At 34.7% G+C, this 16,663-nt stretch overlaps 2 protein-coding genes across 2 annotated transcripts in view; both read right to left on the bottom strand.

Moving 5' to 3' along the window:
- Positions 1–414: 414 nt before the first annotated feature.
- Positions 415–1,985, bottom strand: LOC124535901. Its single transcript, XM_047112303.1, has 5 exons — positions 1,881–1,985; positions 1,479–1,667; positions 1,010–1,143; positions 689–932; positions 415–456 (listed from the first exon to the last, which is right to left on the bottom strand). Exons 1-5 carry the CDS (start codon positions 1,971–1,973, stop codon positions 415–417), a joined length of 702 nt encoding a protein of 233 aa, XP_046968259.1. The 5' UTR covers positions 1,974–1,985.
- A 2,232-nt stretch (positions 1,986–4,217) lies between these two features.
- The window catches only part of LOC124535505 (protein sprint), a 113,639-nt gene continuing 101,193 nt past the window's right edge, over positions 4,218–16,663 (bottom strand). Inside the window, exons 14-24 of the mRNA XM_047111710.1 lie at positions 16,379–16,505; positions 15,638–15,752; positions 14,904–14,999; positions 14,026–14,122; positions 10,861–11,027; positions 9,579–9,683; positions 8,775–8,960; positions 8,469–8,600; positions 7,682–7,909; positions 6,861–7,074; positions 4,218–6,435 (exon numbers count right to left, since the gene is read on the bottom strand). Of these exons, the coding sequence (XP_046967666.1) occupies positions 6,302–6,435; positions 6,861–7,074; positions 7,682–7,909; positions 8,469–8,600; positions 8,775–8,960; positions 9,579–9,683; positions 10,861–11,027; positions 14,026–14,122; positions 14,904–14,999; positions 15,638–15,752; positions 16,379–16,505 (1,601 nt within the window). The 3' untranslated portion in view covers positions 4,218–6,301. The remainder of the gene's footprint in view (positions 6,436–6,860; positions 7,075–7,681; positions 7,910–8,468; positions 8,601–8,774; positions 8,961–9,578; positions 9,684–10,860; positions 11,028–14,025; positions 14,123–14,903; positions 15,000–15,637; positions 15,753–16,378; positions 16,506–16,663) is intronic.

The raw sequence follows: 16,663 nt of genomic DNA, 5'->3' as shown, positions 1-16,663 counted from the left end.
CAATGACTTAATTCATTAATAAAGGTTAGAATATATTACCTTTTTCAAATAGGTAGAATAGATTTTATAATGTCTTGTATGCGAGGAAGCGACGCACTTGCGGATTTATGCACTACAAACGGCAGTTATATACCGGAAACAATTGATAACGTACGACAAAAAGCGTTGTCCAATTGGGTACCTTAACAAGATCCTGTAACAACAGCCGACCAATCGTTCGTTCACGCGTTCATCTCGTTTCTGTCTGTACATTTAATGCAAAAAATTGTTACGAAATATTATGAGACGGATACATATTATATTTGTAATTAGCTATAGTTTTTAAGGCTTTAGATTCAGATTAAGATAAAGGCTTTGACTAAAAAAAGTTAATGCGCCTTCTGTCACTTTTCGATAAATAGTTTGTCCTGCGCCTCAACATTTTTCGTTTTTGGAGGGGTTTCCCGCACCCTCCGTCTGATTAAAAGTGTGAGTAAATAGGGCTTATACTTTGTGCACTCATTTGGCATTATAAAATATTCTCTTCAGTTAGCTAGTGACCCTTAGGAATGGCTATAGATAAAATAGGTCATAACGGTACACCATCCATCTCATGTCAAAAGTGTGATCTAATCGAAAACTCGAAAACATTCATCGTAACATCGTCGACAATATGTTTGATTATTTATATTATATTTCCTTTCATAGCTATTTTTTTATTCTTTTCAAAGTATTGGTCTATTACTGAACATATCGGCTTTTTAGAACCGATGTGAGAGCTTTCAGTTGTATTTAAATATTTCATAGCAGATTGTTCGTGTTGCGTGCACGTTTCTAAATTTGCGATCGAACGTTGATATTCAGATCTGACTTCCTCTTCGTAGTTATGTATTCGCGATTCGGGTCGAGAGTTTTGTTGTGTATAGTTATCTCTTGCTTCGGTACAAAATGTCCTGCGAATAATATATATTTTCTTACTTTAATTATAGTACAAAACTAATTATTAAAATTAGAATTTTTAAAGTCTTACCTGGGTACCCAGTTTGACTTATTGTGAGTTCTAATTTCACGAAATTCATCTTTAAATTTTTCTTTATCGAAAAGGGGTTTAGGTTTACTGAGCGGAAGTTGCCACTCTTCGATATTCGGTTTTGGTGAACGCACCTAAAAGTGTATTTTGTTATTTCTTATAAATACGTTTTACTATTACATCGTTCTTTATCGTTGGTCTGGTGTAGTGTGGTGTTCTAGGTCTTATATTGTTTGAAGATGTCCCTTTTTCAAGCCATCTCATTTTATTGGTTATAAAATTCATGTATTCATGTCCAGACATGAAAGTGCTCAGGAGAGTATTACTATATTTGTACATGATTTAAAAATAATAAACATTAATTTTCACTATTTGTAAAGTTTGTACTCGGAATCAATAAAATGCACTCAATGAAGCAATTGACGTCATACATTCTCATACGTCATACGTTATACTTAAGTTTACTTACCCAAGGAGTATTTGAAAAAATATAATACGTAAGAATATCCTTCGAGTTCGATGACCTGTTCAATACATCAGATGTAAACGGTCTATGATGTAATCTATTAGTTGTCAAATAAGGATCTAAATATTTTTCGAAACCATCGTATGTTGTATCCAGCGGCTCGATATCTTTACGAAAGGGTTCAACTCTCGACTGAAAAAGTATCGATATAATATGTTTATTATAATTACATAAAGGTATATAATGCGATAAATTTTATAGTTCGTGTTAAATTATTTTGGTATCGAACGCTATGGATTTTAAATTTCAATAATATTTAAAAATCGTTAGCACGATTTTGTGATAAGAAAACTACTGATGTAGTAAAATGATATTATTAAAATATATTTTATAATCGCCTTTTACCATTTCGAGCGGCAAGGAAGCGGGATGCTTGTATTGGTCCTTGTCGGTAACCAATCTACACGGTATTGTGGGTTCCGTATATGAACGTTTCATCTCCGTCGTTCCATGTACTTTTTGAGCCGGTATTCTATCTGCGAGCTATTTTATATATTTTGTGTTATTTATAATATTAATCAATTATATAATTTTTAAGTATAATTTCATATACCTAGTCTATATGATTTAATTGAATTCAATATAAAAAACTATTTAAATAACTTAAAGACTAAGGTTTTCAGTGTTTAATTATTAGTAAATAAATTATAAGATTTTCGTTAGAAAACTTTTGGCTATACTAATTTAATTTACGGTGAGTTTCTTAACGGAAATAAACTTAAGTTATTGAGCGTTGTTATGAAAGCTTGGAATAATATTATAATTAAACATAGTATATACATATAATAAAAGAATTCCAACTCAAAAATTTACGCAACGGGTTTTACGCAAGTAATTCTGGGTAGGTACGAACAACAATACTAATATTATGTTTTTGGTTTGAAGGGTGAATGAGCCAGTATAACTACTGGCACAAGGGACATAACATCTTAGTTCTCAAAGTTGATAGCGTATTGGCGATGTAAGAATTAGTTGACCGGCTATTTATATAAAATTAAAAACATAAGTTTCTCTTGGCGTAAACGTAAAGTTGAAACAATATAAGTGCTTCTATTGAGACAGTTTATAAATCTGTGATCTAAGTAAATAATAGTACTGTTACCTGCTTACTAGGTGGGTAAATAAAAAAGTTTTCATTGCAAGAAGTATGCTTGTTAAATCTACACGCTTCAGGTATTTTGTATCCATAGTCCAGGTTTGTTTGTGTGCGAAACAGATCATGTGTTACATCGCAGTCTCTGCTGTATTCATATATTCCATCACCTGGTGATCTCTGTTAAATGAAACACATACGCACACATAAGTGTTTACACGTGTCATGAACACGATATTTTTACGAGTTGTTACTTCTGAGCACTTGTTTATATTTGTTATTTCTACAAAACGATGGCGAGAATCACTGCTATTTGATTACCATATTTGATTTTGTTCATAAATCTTAGTGTATTTAGTAGGCTATTTGTTCAACACGTGTTCAGTCAACGCCTGCATCATGTGCTGACTAATATTTACTATAATATATTATATGAATAGTATGTTTTGATCATTAGTCATTCTCGAGCATTTTGTTCGGAAAAAAGTAGTGTTTCGTCTAAATAGAAAAAATTATATGGCAACAAGATAACGGAGTACGTACACTTACTTAAACTCCTAAACTAATAATGGCTAATGTTATGCGTCTGCCACTGCTGGGCTAAGAATTTGAACCTGCAATCTTGAACATTGGGCCATCTTGTCAGTACTCCGTATTATACATATTGTTCAATTTAAATATCCTATAATATGGCATAATAATATGCAATACTTTTTAGAATTACTTACAAGTGCCTTTAATATATCCGGTGGAGGTCTCCATCGTCTTCCTAATGTTTCACTTGAAATTCCGGTTTCAGGGAATTTTTGTACTGGATAATTAAGGTGTACCGTATCCCAAGATGTTGGAGGCAGTTTTTTAGGATAATTTACTTGCATTTTAAATATGAAATTATACGATTTCTATTTATCCCCATTAAGTAACACCGTACATTATGTTCATGTACATTTAGGCTTATGTTGCCATGAGAACCCTTCAATTACTTAAACTTGTATTGATTAAACATTACTAAACTCCATGTGAATTTATGTATATTGCTATTCAAATATTTATGTTTTCAATACGACGTCACGTGTTTGAAATTTGTATACAAGAAATTTCGTAATTAAAAAATATCATAAATATTTTATGTTTTTTTTTTTTAATTTAAATGATAAGATTATAATCTAGTAATATTCAGAGCAATAACTTTTGTATTATATATCTCTCTTATCGATTTATATATTTCTTTCGCTTTTTTAGTCCACATAGTTTTGTTGTTATGGCGACTTTACTAGATACTTGCTGTTCTATAAAAAATATGAACAAAAATATTTTTGAGCGCTATGAGCTCGAAAAACAAAGACTCGAAAAAAAAAAGTTCTAATTTTTTCGTTTCATTTTTCAAAACATGTATAAATCATTTTATATGTAAACCAGAGAGTAGGTAGGGTCTCTAGACAGGTTGGGGCCTAGCAGGCAAAGGTCACTTTACCTATATGGCCAGTCCAACAATGGTCTGTGTACATATGTATTTGTATTATTAAGATTAACCAAAGAAGTGTAAATATGTCCTTTTGTTAGAATATAAAAGTAAAATGCAATTTTATTGTTTGGTAAAAATTGTTTTTATTTTTCACAAATGACTGAAATTGTTATCAAAACACAATATACGTGTTAGCTAACCTTAAAATACAAGACTGCAATAAATACAAAATCGTACTTAACACAGTATTACGACGAATTGATAACAGACATTTTTTTTGTTTCCAATTTAAAATCTCAGCAAAAAGGTTGCATTTATTATGAAATAAGTTTCTGTTGTTACGTCATAGACATTTCGCTGTAATACTGTGTATTTTGTTAGATATTCAGATATGTGGCATCGACATTATTTATTAAAAAACCGATGTATTAATTAGATAATTGTATATGTATATGAAGTAAAATGTTAAGCTGTATTTACGTATTTTTGTATAGAATACCATTAATAATAGAAACTAGTGCATATATTTCCTATAAAATAAAAGGTAGTAAGCGAATATGTATATTAAGTACCATATTAAATATATATATCTGTCTCTTTTTTTCATATTACACTTATCTTTGAAATGACTAAGACAAAATATAATTGAGTTTAATAGGTAGGTTGCAAATCAAAATTAATGAAATAAACAAATTTTATTATAAAGGATTAAACGGCTAAGAAATTTTTCACATGATATACTAATTTATTTATAGGTTAATGTAATTCTTTGTCATGAAGAAAATATTTTTTTACTGGAAAGTAATCTCTTTGATTTTAAATACTACGATAACATTTTTATAATTACCACGTGTATCATTAATCACGATTTCGAGTTCTAAAACATTAAAATACTATACGAATAGTAAAGCTAAGGTCCAAACAAAAAATGTAATATCAGGAAATTTTGTAGACTTTTTTCAATTTAGTTATATTTAGGCCTTAACAATTTTTATTTTAAAGACTTTTCGTATGCACAATTTCAAATAAATCTGAGATTATTATGTGACGGGTGTAATAAAGTAGCTACCATTGCCTTTCATACGGTTTTTGTTACCGACGAATTTTGATTTGATTCATGTAATAAAATACGATATTTAATAAAGTTATCATTTTATGTTTATGACTTTAAAAATGTTATTGTTTTAAAAATAAAATGCCACCATATCTGAATATATTAATTGATGAATAAATGTTAGCTCTATAATTTTTATATCTATGGCGTTTTTAAAACATTCTGATGGTTGTTTTTGTTGTTAAATATTTTACTTGACTTTTGTTATTTTTCTTAAAACCATATTAATTCAAAGTCAATTAAAGAAGTTAATAGTTTTAACTAAGTGATATTATTCTGTGCCAAAATTTATTCATCATTCCCCTGATCCGTACACTTCCTTAAGCTATACATAAATAAATTATATTAAGAAAATCCTCTACGAATATACAAAATTAATACAAACTTACGTTACTAATACAAATTACATCACAGTTCAATAAACAAGTTAGCGTTTATAAAAGTTAGAATAGACGTTCAAATGAAATTTAGAACTAGAAAACCTTTCAGATATACTAAAAACTAAAAACAACAATTTGGTGAGTTTTTTCAGTGTACATTTTGTAATTTAGGAACATATACATACATACACCCGAATGAAAGGTTACCTTTTTAAGGTAACGATCGTCGGTTTAAGTTAATTATAAAATAAAAAAAAAACTTAATATAAAACATACACCACACGAACTAACTTAAAACACGCGTAATACAAATGTAAAAAAACATTTGAGAGGATCATGATTATTCAGTCGAAGTATATAAAATGTTAAACACTAATGGGGTAAAAAAGCTACATGGAAAAGACGTTAATTAGTACGCGAATACGAGAAGCGATAGCAAGGCTTGAAAAATACTGCCTAGGCGCAATGTACTTATACGAGACTACAATAACGGTAGATACAGTTGGCTAATATCGTAGAAAATATCACTATTAGATGACAAAAATATATTTTCCAGAGTCAATTATAATATATTTGTTGGTAATGAGCACGTCGACAATCCTTTCGACTTCACCATTTACAAGCGTCCGTAACTTTTGTTATTATTATTTGTTGCGCACCTTATCCGTTTCCAATGAGTGAGATTTCCGCGTACGACGCTAGTGAGAGGGTCATTTACGGATAAGAGAGCAGCGCCTGCTGAGGCCACGCGATCTTGGCGTCTATCCTCTTGTAAGCAAGTATGAAGTTTTGTCCACTTTTCTCCGACATTACCTCTTGTGGGCAATCATTTTCGTTCAACATTGTTTCTGTAAAAGAAATACATTTATTACCAACTATTGTTTGTGGTTTATATATTGTTAAAATTAAAAAAAAATCGGGTTTTAAAAGTCTGTCTGGAAATTAAAGGATTTTATAATTTTAGACCCATTTGCATCATTTAAAAGTGTTGTGTTCAATAATTCCCTATTAAACAATAACATAATATAGGTTGTAACTATCATTTTTTTATTGATAAAAATCAATAAATCATATTAATCGAATAGTATAGAAGGGGTAGAAGAATCTTTCTCTTCTAATTATTTAGTATCAAATTAAGTTACAATTAATTAATTAAAAAATAAATCGATTGTACTCCTTCCCGAAATATTCAATTTTCAAACGATTCTGTCTGATAGGATTTGCTAATATAATCAAAATTTAGTCTCAATGAGTAAGTGTAGAGGGCGCTCACCCTGTCCGTCGTGCAGCGCGAAGAGCGCGTAGTCCTGCGGGTTGGTGATGTGCGCGGCGTGCGCCAGCGCGCGGCAGAGGTCGCGCGCGCGCGCGCCCGGCCGGCACGGCAGCGCCACGCGCCGGATGGAGCCGCGGCACTCGTCCGGCAGCGCCACGCGCACCACGGCCACGCCGCAGCCCTCGCGCGCGCTCTCCGCCGACCCGCGCCGCCACTGCACACGCACACACACGCCTTACTACGAGATACTAGTCACGCGCTCTCCGCCGAGCCGCGCCGCCACTGCACACGCACACACACACACGCCTTACTACGAGATACTAGTCACGCGCTCTCCGCCGACCCGCGCCGCCACTGCACACGCACGCACGCACACACACGCCTTACTACGAGATACTAGTCACGCGCTCTCCGCCGAGCCGCGCCGCCACTGCACACGCACACACGCACACACACGCCTTACTACGAGATACTAGTCACCGCAGGCTTAGGCCTCCTCTCCTTTTGAGGAGAAGAACGCTTTTCCAATGCGGGTTGGTGAAATACACACGCAGAAGGATTTTTGTGAAATTAGATACATTCAGATTTCCTTACGTTGTTTTCCATCACCGCCGAGCGCGAGATGTATTATAAACACAAACTAAGCACATGAATATTCAACGGTGCTGGCCTGAGTTTAAACCCGCAATCATCGGTTGAGATGCACGCGTTGTAACCACTGGGCCATCTCACCAAGTCTAGTTTAATAACATTCAATTCGATATATATATAATTCTACTGACCATTTTATTCCTGTGATATTATAGTATCTGTCAACTTACAGGAGTGGTACTGTCCGGTCCGGTGTCCGGCGCCAGTCTCTTGAGCACCGCGACGGCGGAGAACAGGGCCGTGAGGTAATAGCCCCCCTCGCCGGCGAGCAGGGCGGCCGGCAGCAAGCCCGCCATTAACTCCGCCTCCAGCTCAGCGCACACTAGCCGACAGCGCGCGACCGTCCACGCGAGAACGGGAAGCAAGTCATCCGCACCGAGCGTTCGCTCACCGCGGATCTGAAATATTTTGGAAGCATTCGATATTGTTAACTATTTTTTTATTATTTGAATCACACCTAATGTTGAAGAGTCGAGATGGCCCAGTGGTTAGAACGCGTGCATCTTAACCGATGATTGCGGGTTCAAATCCAGGCAAGCACCGCTGATTCATGTGCTTAATTTGTCTTTATAATTCATCTCGTGCTCAGCGGTGAAGGAAAACATCGTGAGGAAACCTGCATGTGAAAATTTCATAGAAATTCTGCCACATGTGTATTCCACCAACCCGCATTGGAACAGCGTGGTGGAATATGTTCCAAACCTTCTCCTTAAAGGGAGAGGAGGCCTTTAGCCCAGCAGTGGGAATTTACAGGCTGTTGTTGTTGTTGTTGTTGTTGTAATGTTGAATTTGTATAAGAACGCCCATAGTTATTCTATGGCAAAACTTTAATAACTGTATCCCGGTTTACAATTGAGTAAATCAACTTAATTATTAGTAAAATATCAACTCTTAAGATTATTTTGGTATTCACCAATGCAAAAAATGTAACTCTTTAATTGGTAAAAATATAATCACCGCATTAAACATGACTGATATAGCCGCCAGAAGGTTTTCAAGTTTGTCTAACGGAGAATCAGCTTCCTGCATCTTCAGGAAATGTTTTGAGATGACCGCTAAGACTGCTGATGATGGTATCTTTGTGGATTCCTGTCAATTTTTTTTCAATTAGTTGTATATTCCCAAAATTTCACTCAAATTGATGACTATAATATATATGAATATTTTTAAGAAATAAATTATTCGATTTTAGGTACTAATTTTTTTTGTTACGTAATACAATCATATCAAGCCAAATAAAACTAAAAAATGCGAGTCCCTTACCTTAATTCCTAACTGCAGAGGCGTTGCGTGTTGCGCTCTTTCAATAGCCGAATGCAGCTGCCGCACATCCGCGGAGTGCCACGAAGCGAGTAAAGTGTAAAGCTTTGACCGCAGCGGACGAACTACCAGTCTGTGCATCACGCCCTCCAATATCGCGTCCAAGTTCAGGAATTCAGTCGGTTTCAACTAAAAGCAAATTTGGTCATGTAAATTACTTATAACGAATTTGGATTTTCTTTTAACACATTAGTTTGATTTTAAACTAGTAGTCACCCGTGGCTTCGCTCGCCTTTTAAGGTGTTTGTTGTTATGTGTCAGGCAAAAAAAGTAAACTATGTCGTTTTTTGGATTTCAAGTTTGCTTCATACCAAATTTCGTCAAATTCAGTTTAGCGGTTTGGTCGTGAACTAGAGCCAGACAGACAGAGCTACTTTCACATTTACATATATAGTGATGTTTTTGACTACTTATGGAATAGATGTTCTTGTCACAGTTCTCTCGGTAAAATGCAATAAATTATGGACTTGACGACCTCCGTGGTCGAGTGGTGTGAACACCGGTTTTCATGGGTACGCCACTCTGAGGTCCCGGGTTCGATTCCCGGCTGAGTCGATGTAGATTACCATTAGTTTTCTATGTTGTCTTGGGTCTGGGTGTTTGTGGTACCGTCGTTACTTCTGATTTCTATAACACAAGTGCTTCAGCTACTTACATTGGGATCTGAGTAATGTATGTGATGTTGTCTCATATTTATATTTATTTATTTATTTATGGAATATCATAAAAGCTACTATGAAATCTCACCTTAAGTCTTTCTTTCTCTACCTCCTTTTCAAACTCCCTCTCACCGTGTTTCACGAGATAATTCTTCATTCCCGACATAAATTGCCTCATATTGCGCATCATTATCTGCAATGCCATAAAAGTTATAATAAAGTATACATTAATTGAATAGTATAAATTTAATGCATAAAATAAATAGAGTACTATGAAATTATCAGGTTTCCGAACGTACTTATATTATCTGTATTTGTCTCGATCGCTGCACGTGCATGCATATTTGCCCTTTGATTAGGGCTACTAAGATAAGTAATTGTAACATGAATGATCTCATTACACTAGCAGCCACGTGTTACTTACGTGCTGAGATCGTGTCTAAACGACGTTACTTAACGATTTTTTTTTAAATAAAATTGCTTTTATTGCGGTTAACGGTACTTTTTTAAATCTTTACTTTAAATGTTTCGACATACTGTAAGTAATTTATTTCCTCTCTTAATAGCTATGATGGCTTTATCAATAAAGCTTTTTCACATCTAGTTTTTATTTTATTTTCGAAATTTTTTGCGTTTAATTAATATATCCTCAATAAATTTCTAATTAGTTTCTTATCACAAGAATTCCTTGCATTCCATTCTCTATATTATTTTGTAGATTATAATAATAATCTTCGTCTAATATAAATGTATTACTTAGAACCGTAAATGTAATTGAAATCACTAATTAAGTGGCTAATTAGATGCAGGTAATTGAAAACTATCATTGATTTTGAATTACTATTTACTACTACTAATACTACAAATATGATAATAATATTAAAGGAATAATAATATAACTACTCAAAAAGAAAATTAAAAAAGGACACTTGTATATATAATATAATAATTGGAAATATTCAATATAGAAATTAAAATAATAGTTTCTGAGCGATTATTACTAATCATATCATTTTACTAGTAAAGTAAAGTAAAGTAAAGTAAAAGTAACAGCCTGTAAATTTCCCACTGCTGAGATAAGGCCTCCTCTCCCATTAAGGATAGGGTTTGGAACATATTCCACCACGCTGTTCGAATGCGGGTTGGTGGAATGCACATGTGGCAGAATTTCTATGAAATTTCTCACATGCAGGTTTCCTCACGATGTTTTCCTTCACCGCTGAGCACGAGATGAATTATAAAGACAAATTAAGCACATGAATCAGCGGTGCTTGCCTGGGTTTGAACCCGCAATCATCGGTTAAGATGCACGTGTTTTAGCCACTGAGCCATCTCAGCTCCATTTTACTAGAGTATTTTATATTTAATACCTGAGGGCAAGTTTCTTTGGAGTCCAACGTGCAGGCGATGAAGTTATCAACATTCTGTGCGAACGTTGTACTCTTGTCCTGCGCGAGGTGCAGCGCGTACGCCCGGAGCGCTGCGCCGGCGCCCCGCGTCGAGCGCCCGCCGCGCAGCGCGCGGACCCGACCCGCTGCTGCTCCAACAAGACAATGCAAACATATTTAACAACTGGTTGCTGTAGACCTACAGGGGGACCTACATACTCCTTAATCAACAGGGGTCAACAGTAATCAAACATTTTTCAGTAAGTATCATTTGATGATGAAAAATTATTGTGGGTTTTCAAAAACTTTAAATTTATATAGTAACAGTTCGAAATCTGGAAGATGGATGTGCGTACAGTACTATGCATTGGAAATCACGTTAGACCTTTATTTCAGCGGCTGAACTTTTTCCAATTATGTTTGATTTGCAATCCCATCGGATTATGAGAGTGAGGGAGACTGTGAAACTGTACTGGCACACTTATACTGCAACTATCACTGAAATATAGTATGCTCTGCAAAGTTGTCAAGACCCTTAAGATTTTCCACTATGGCTGAAATCATGTTGGGTGACATTATCATGTTTAACATTTGACGGGTACTTAGGCAGACAGACTTCTGTATCGATGCTGATCAAAATTTCTAGTATCCGTTTTTCTTCCATAAAATTAATATTTTTTTATGTTTATGTGAATATATCCGAAGATGGTGGGATCAAACCCAGACTAGCAACTTTAGTTCATGGCGAAGAAATACATCGCGAAGAAGAAATTCTCACACATGATACATGTATGTTTCATGTGTCGGAGAAATTCTGATCGTGTATCACAGCCGTGCGTGACAATCAAGCCGAATCGGAGTAACGTGTTGGAATAAAGTCCAAGTTTTCTTATCGGTCTGCTGTACCCAGCAATGACTTATATTACTTAATTTTACTACTGCTACGGAATAATTTGCTTATAAATATTACTGAACCGAACATAATTAATTTCGTTTAGTTATCATATCTAGATTAAAATAATGTGAAGATGTAATTTATTGACTTGTATAAAATGGAAAGAATCATTACCTACACAGATACGAATTCGTGATATCCGAATGTTGTTCTTCAACAACAGAAGATTCACGTTTTATTTTAAATAAACACTTTTTAATTCTACCAAAAAAACGTTTCCACACATTAACAACAGCCTTCAATATTCTTTGAAAGGGATTTTCATAAAAATCATTTGTTTCACCGTTTTCTTCAGTATTGAGATCATTGCAGTGGCAAGCTGGTGGCTTAACTGTGACCATAGCCTTTTTCTTGTGACCACTCCTTTCCGCTAACTTTTTACACAAATTAGTTAAGTTATCGGTTCTAGTCAGATGCTGTTGGAATCTCGGCTCCATAATTTTTTCACGAGACACAAACACCCATTCACTTTCGAAAACGTATTCGTTTATAGAATCACAACGAAAATTCCTTATCGTCGTCAACGCATATATTCCTTCGGTAACCAGCTCCGGAGCATTCTGTACTTCGGGTAGTTTCTTCTTATTTTCTTTCGAGCTAATTTTTCTCAACGAAGGCTGAGTTTTGCAGGATTTAATCTCAGACTGCTTCACGGACTTTCCTTGGAACAACTTTTTGAACCACCTCATGGCCGATCACTCTGCGGTTACGTCCCGCTTGCACGAAAGATTTAAATCGATGATTTCTCATTCAAACAACGTTAGTCACGTTGCAAATACGAGCGTCGGCTAACGACTGCGCGTTTGATAGCGTCGTAAGTAATTCACGGCACGCGCAGACCTTTACCCTTTAATCATAATTAATTATTTACTCAGCTAATATATTTATTGATAACAGATGTGCGCTGCGGCCTCATTGTTTGTATATTCGTTCTGATTGATTTTAAAATAATGATGCGGAATGAGTCATTAAAATGTTATCGCTACGAGAACACGCTCGGACGAAAGGCGGTGACAATTATCTTTTGTAGTACGCAACTTAATAACAGGACATGACAATATTAACTGTAATGAAAACTTTCACACTCATAAATGTAACTGCTTCAAATCTGCTTCATACTAGATAGTCATAATCTTTATATTCGTATATAAATCGTAAAATCTCTATAAACAAGTCGTTGTGTATTAGCGTTCTAAATACAGCGTAGTATATTACCGATAATTACAATGATATAAATTTTAAGTATTATATTTATAAGATCGAGCTATATTTATCTCGTTTTAATTATAATACAGGTATTTATATTGAACACGAGTTTATGATGTCAATGACACAAATATCTAAAACGTTTTTTGAGGCAACATTGTAAGTAATTGTTTTAAATATCGTATTTTCCGTGATCGTGCAACTAATTATAGTATTAGAAATGATTCGTGGATACCGTTGAAATTATGTAGGTTCAGTAAAGGATCCCTAAATAGATCAAGACTATATAGATAAGGCTTCAAAATCGGCACTTAAAACTTAAGTGCGTTATATTTATAATTCAGTTACGATAAAGGTAATATATTATATGATTATATTTACTCATATTGTGTATTGTATTGGATTCATTGATATTAGTTAAAAATAACAAAACCACTCGTCTCCGACCTATTTTTTGTTAAGCCAAAATATAGGATACTGCCGTGACCTCCAACGCTTGTGGTTTTTCTGGAGTTTCACATGATCGATGAGTGATGGTTTAACAACTGCCTCGTGCAACTTACTATATAAATATTGACTTTATTTTCTCCTCAGGATCTCCTCAGAATATCTCTCCCAAAAATAAGGAAAGAAAACAGATTAAAAATAGTTGGTTCAGATTTAACTTTTGATATTGATTTCTGATGTAATTCATGATGATAAATAGAATTTATGTCTGAAATGCTGCTTTTATTGGTGTCTGTGTCATTAGTAGTCATTTACTTAAAGGTAACGGTTTAATATAGATTTATGTGAAAGATTTTAATTGAAATCAGACATTTGCATGTTCGTCAGCCCTCAAGATGTTTTCGAAGACTTCTTCTTTAAAAGACAAGCGACAAGCTAATCCTTAAGCATACTATGAAATGGTATGCCACAGTCCTATCTCATCTCGTAGTCTATTATGATGCATTAGTACGATTTTTCTGGTCATGTGCTATTCTTACCTAGTAGGGGATCTAGCCTGTCCCGGAAGCTCTTAGCTCGCGTGACTGCTGTCGGCCCTCGGCGTGGTATTGGTGACTCCCATTCACACGGTTCATCCTAAAGAAAGAAAGAAATCAATAACGCATGTTTATACATAGATAGACTTGAATGACCTATTTGATATTAGTATATAGTATCGGCTAGGCTCAAGTTGGATTACAATGATATTTATTATCTTGGTGTTTTTTTATTGTTATTATGTCACACCCTCATCGTAATCAGCCCAGAAATGGAGCATTTACAAGCTGTTATTTTACACAAGAAAGATGGACGCCGGTCGCGAAGTTTCTCTTTTATGGTATAGGTCGGCGGACGAGCATATGTGCCACCTGATGGTAAGTGGTCACCATCACCCATAGACAATGACGCTGTAAGAAATATTAAATTCCTTACATCGTCAATGAGCCACCAACCTTGGGAACTAAAATGTTATGTTATGATGTTAAGTTAGGAATTTGTTGCGCTATTTTTTGGTACAAAATGTATCTTGTGAATATTTCAAAAAAAATTGCATCATTTTTGGGTAACGGATTCCTTAAAAATGGTGTTAGGGTTTTATACAAACCTATCTAGATAGAAACATCAAATAGCAACATATTGTTGTGTTGCGATTTAAGGGGAAGAACCAGACAGACATCTTACTACAGACAGGGACCTAACATCTTAGTTCCTGAGGTCGATGATGTTGTAAAGAACGGCTAATGTGGACAGTGGTGACCACTTACCATTTTGATGACCATTTGACTTCTCCAATGTGCTTATTTTTTATTCATTTTTACGATTCTCAATTTTCTACCGTTTTTGTAAATTATTTTATTACGTGGCCAAAAATACTTACGGCATCATAGTTCTGCTGTACATTTGTAGGCGGTATAAGTCCATCCCATTGTGAACTGTCCCAGGGCTCAGAGAAGACCGTGCCATCGTCACTTGCCTGTTAAATGAGGTATTTTTAATTACTGCTTATAATCAAACTCATTGGTATGTTTACCTAGATGTAGAAAAGGGTGCAATTGAATCGAAAGGACAGATTCAAATTCGAGCGAGCATCAATGGGGCTTCCACTTTTATTTTGTAATAGGAGTAATTTAATTAAAGTTTTTCTTCGCATAAAATCATTCATATTAAATCTTAATCATAAGTATTTAGATTATTCGTAGAAATAAAAAAAAAATGTTTTGTTATTATATAAGTATATACATATGTACATTTAATAACGTTAAAGTGAAAACTAAAAAAAAAGTACTTTTACAACTAGCACGCACTGTGAACTTTTGTCACGGTGACTGTTTCGTCACTCTTGTCAAGTCCGTGAATATGTACAGATGCAGACACAAATGTCACGTCGTAACGTGCGCGCACCTCCATACATATTCATGGACTCGACAAGATTGACGAAACAGTCACCGTGACAAAATTTACGAGTGCGCGCTAGTTCTTAGTATGTGCAACTAATTACACATGGCCGATTTAAATTATTTAGGTGTGAATGTTTTATGAAGGATTCGAATTTCAAAATAAATGTGTCTCTAAAACGTATTATTAAAAAACAATAGTAGAACTTCAACTTACTTGTTCGGATAAAGGTCTCAGATCATGAACGTTATCATAGCACGACGCGCGCGGTGGGGAGCGCACCTCCTCCGGCAGCGCTGCCGGCTCTGCGTTCAAACGTAACTCCGGGAATCTAAACAAAAAACCTTCACTTCATATATTTATAATTTAAAAATAATATAATACTTTATTTCTAAATAAAAATATTTTGATTGTTGATAGAATACATTTTTGCACTGAGTCTACAATGAAACTTGTTCACGAGGCAAACTCAGAGGGATATCAGGCGGTGATTGTACATCAAGTCCTTAATCCAAGACAAAATTTTCTTATATACAGAGCGATGAATGGTTATTGCTCTTTGTTATCTGTGGGCTAACGATATAGTTCATTCGTCCTTCATACCGGGATAACTTGAGTTAAAACTAACAATTAAGGTTTTATATTTATCTTACTTTGGGTTGTTGACTGTTGATTTAAAAAAGTAGGCAATATAACATTAAAAGGACTCATGATTCACGACATGGATTAATAACTGATGGGTGGATGTGACACGCAAGTCTTCCAGATTTATTTTGTAGGTATGGACGCAACATTTATTTTTTCTTTTTGAATAAAATATAATATTTTTAATTAAGCCTTTTTTTATTCAACAATATGATTTCATGAAAGTATTTTATTATTCAATGGCGAATAAGTAATAAAACATTCAAACAAGCAAAGTACATATAAGGAAAGTAGGTATATGTTTTCAATTACCGTTGTGCGACTACTTGGTGTACCGTCAGATGTTGCACGCCGTCGTCCACTCCACTCAAGCGGCTCTCCTGCTCGACGAGAGAAGGGAATGTGCCGCTCTCACTGTTCGAGCACTCGTCATTCTTATCTAGAAATATAATAAAACAACCTTAAACACTGTTTGGATATTTACGAAATTTATTTATACATACTTGAATTATAAAAGTTCCATAGTATTGCCTAGATATCTCGTTAGTAAAAAAATGGAGAGATGCAATATAAAATTGATTGTACTCGGAACCAAGA

The sequence above is a fragment of the Vanessa cardui genome, chromosome 15, assembly GCF_905220365.1.
Source record: "Vanessa cardui chromosome 15, ilVanCard2.1, whole genome shotgun sequence".
NCBI lineage: Eukaryota > Metazoa > Arthropoda > Insecta > Lepidoptera > Nymphalidae > Vanessa > Vanessa cardui.
Note: the sequence above shows the minus strand (reverse complement) of the source record. Positions and strands in the feature narration are given on the sequence as shown.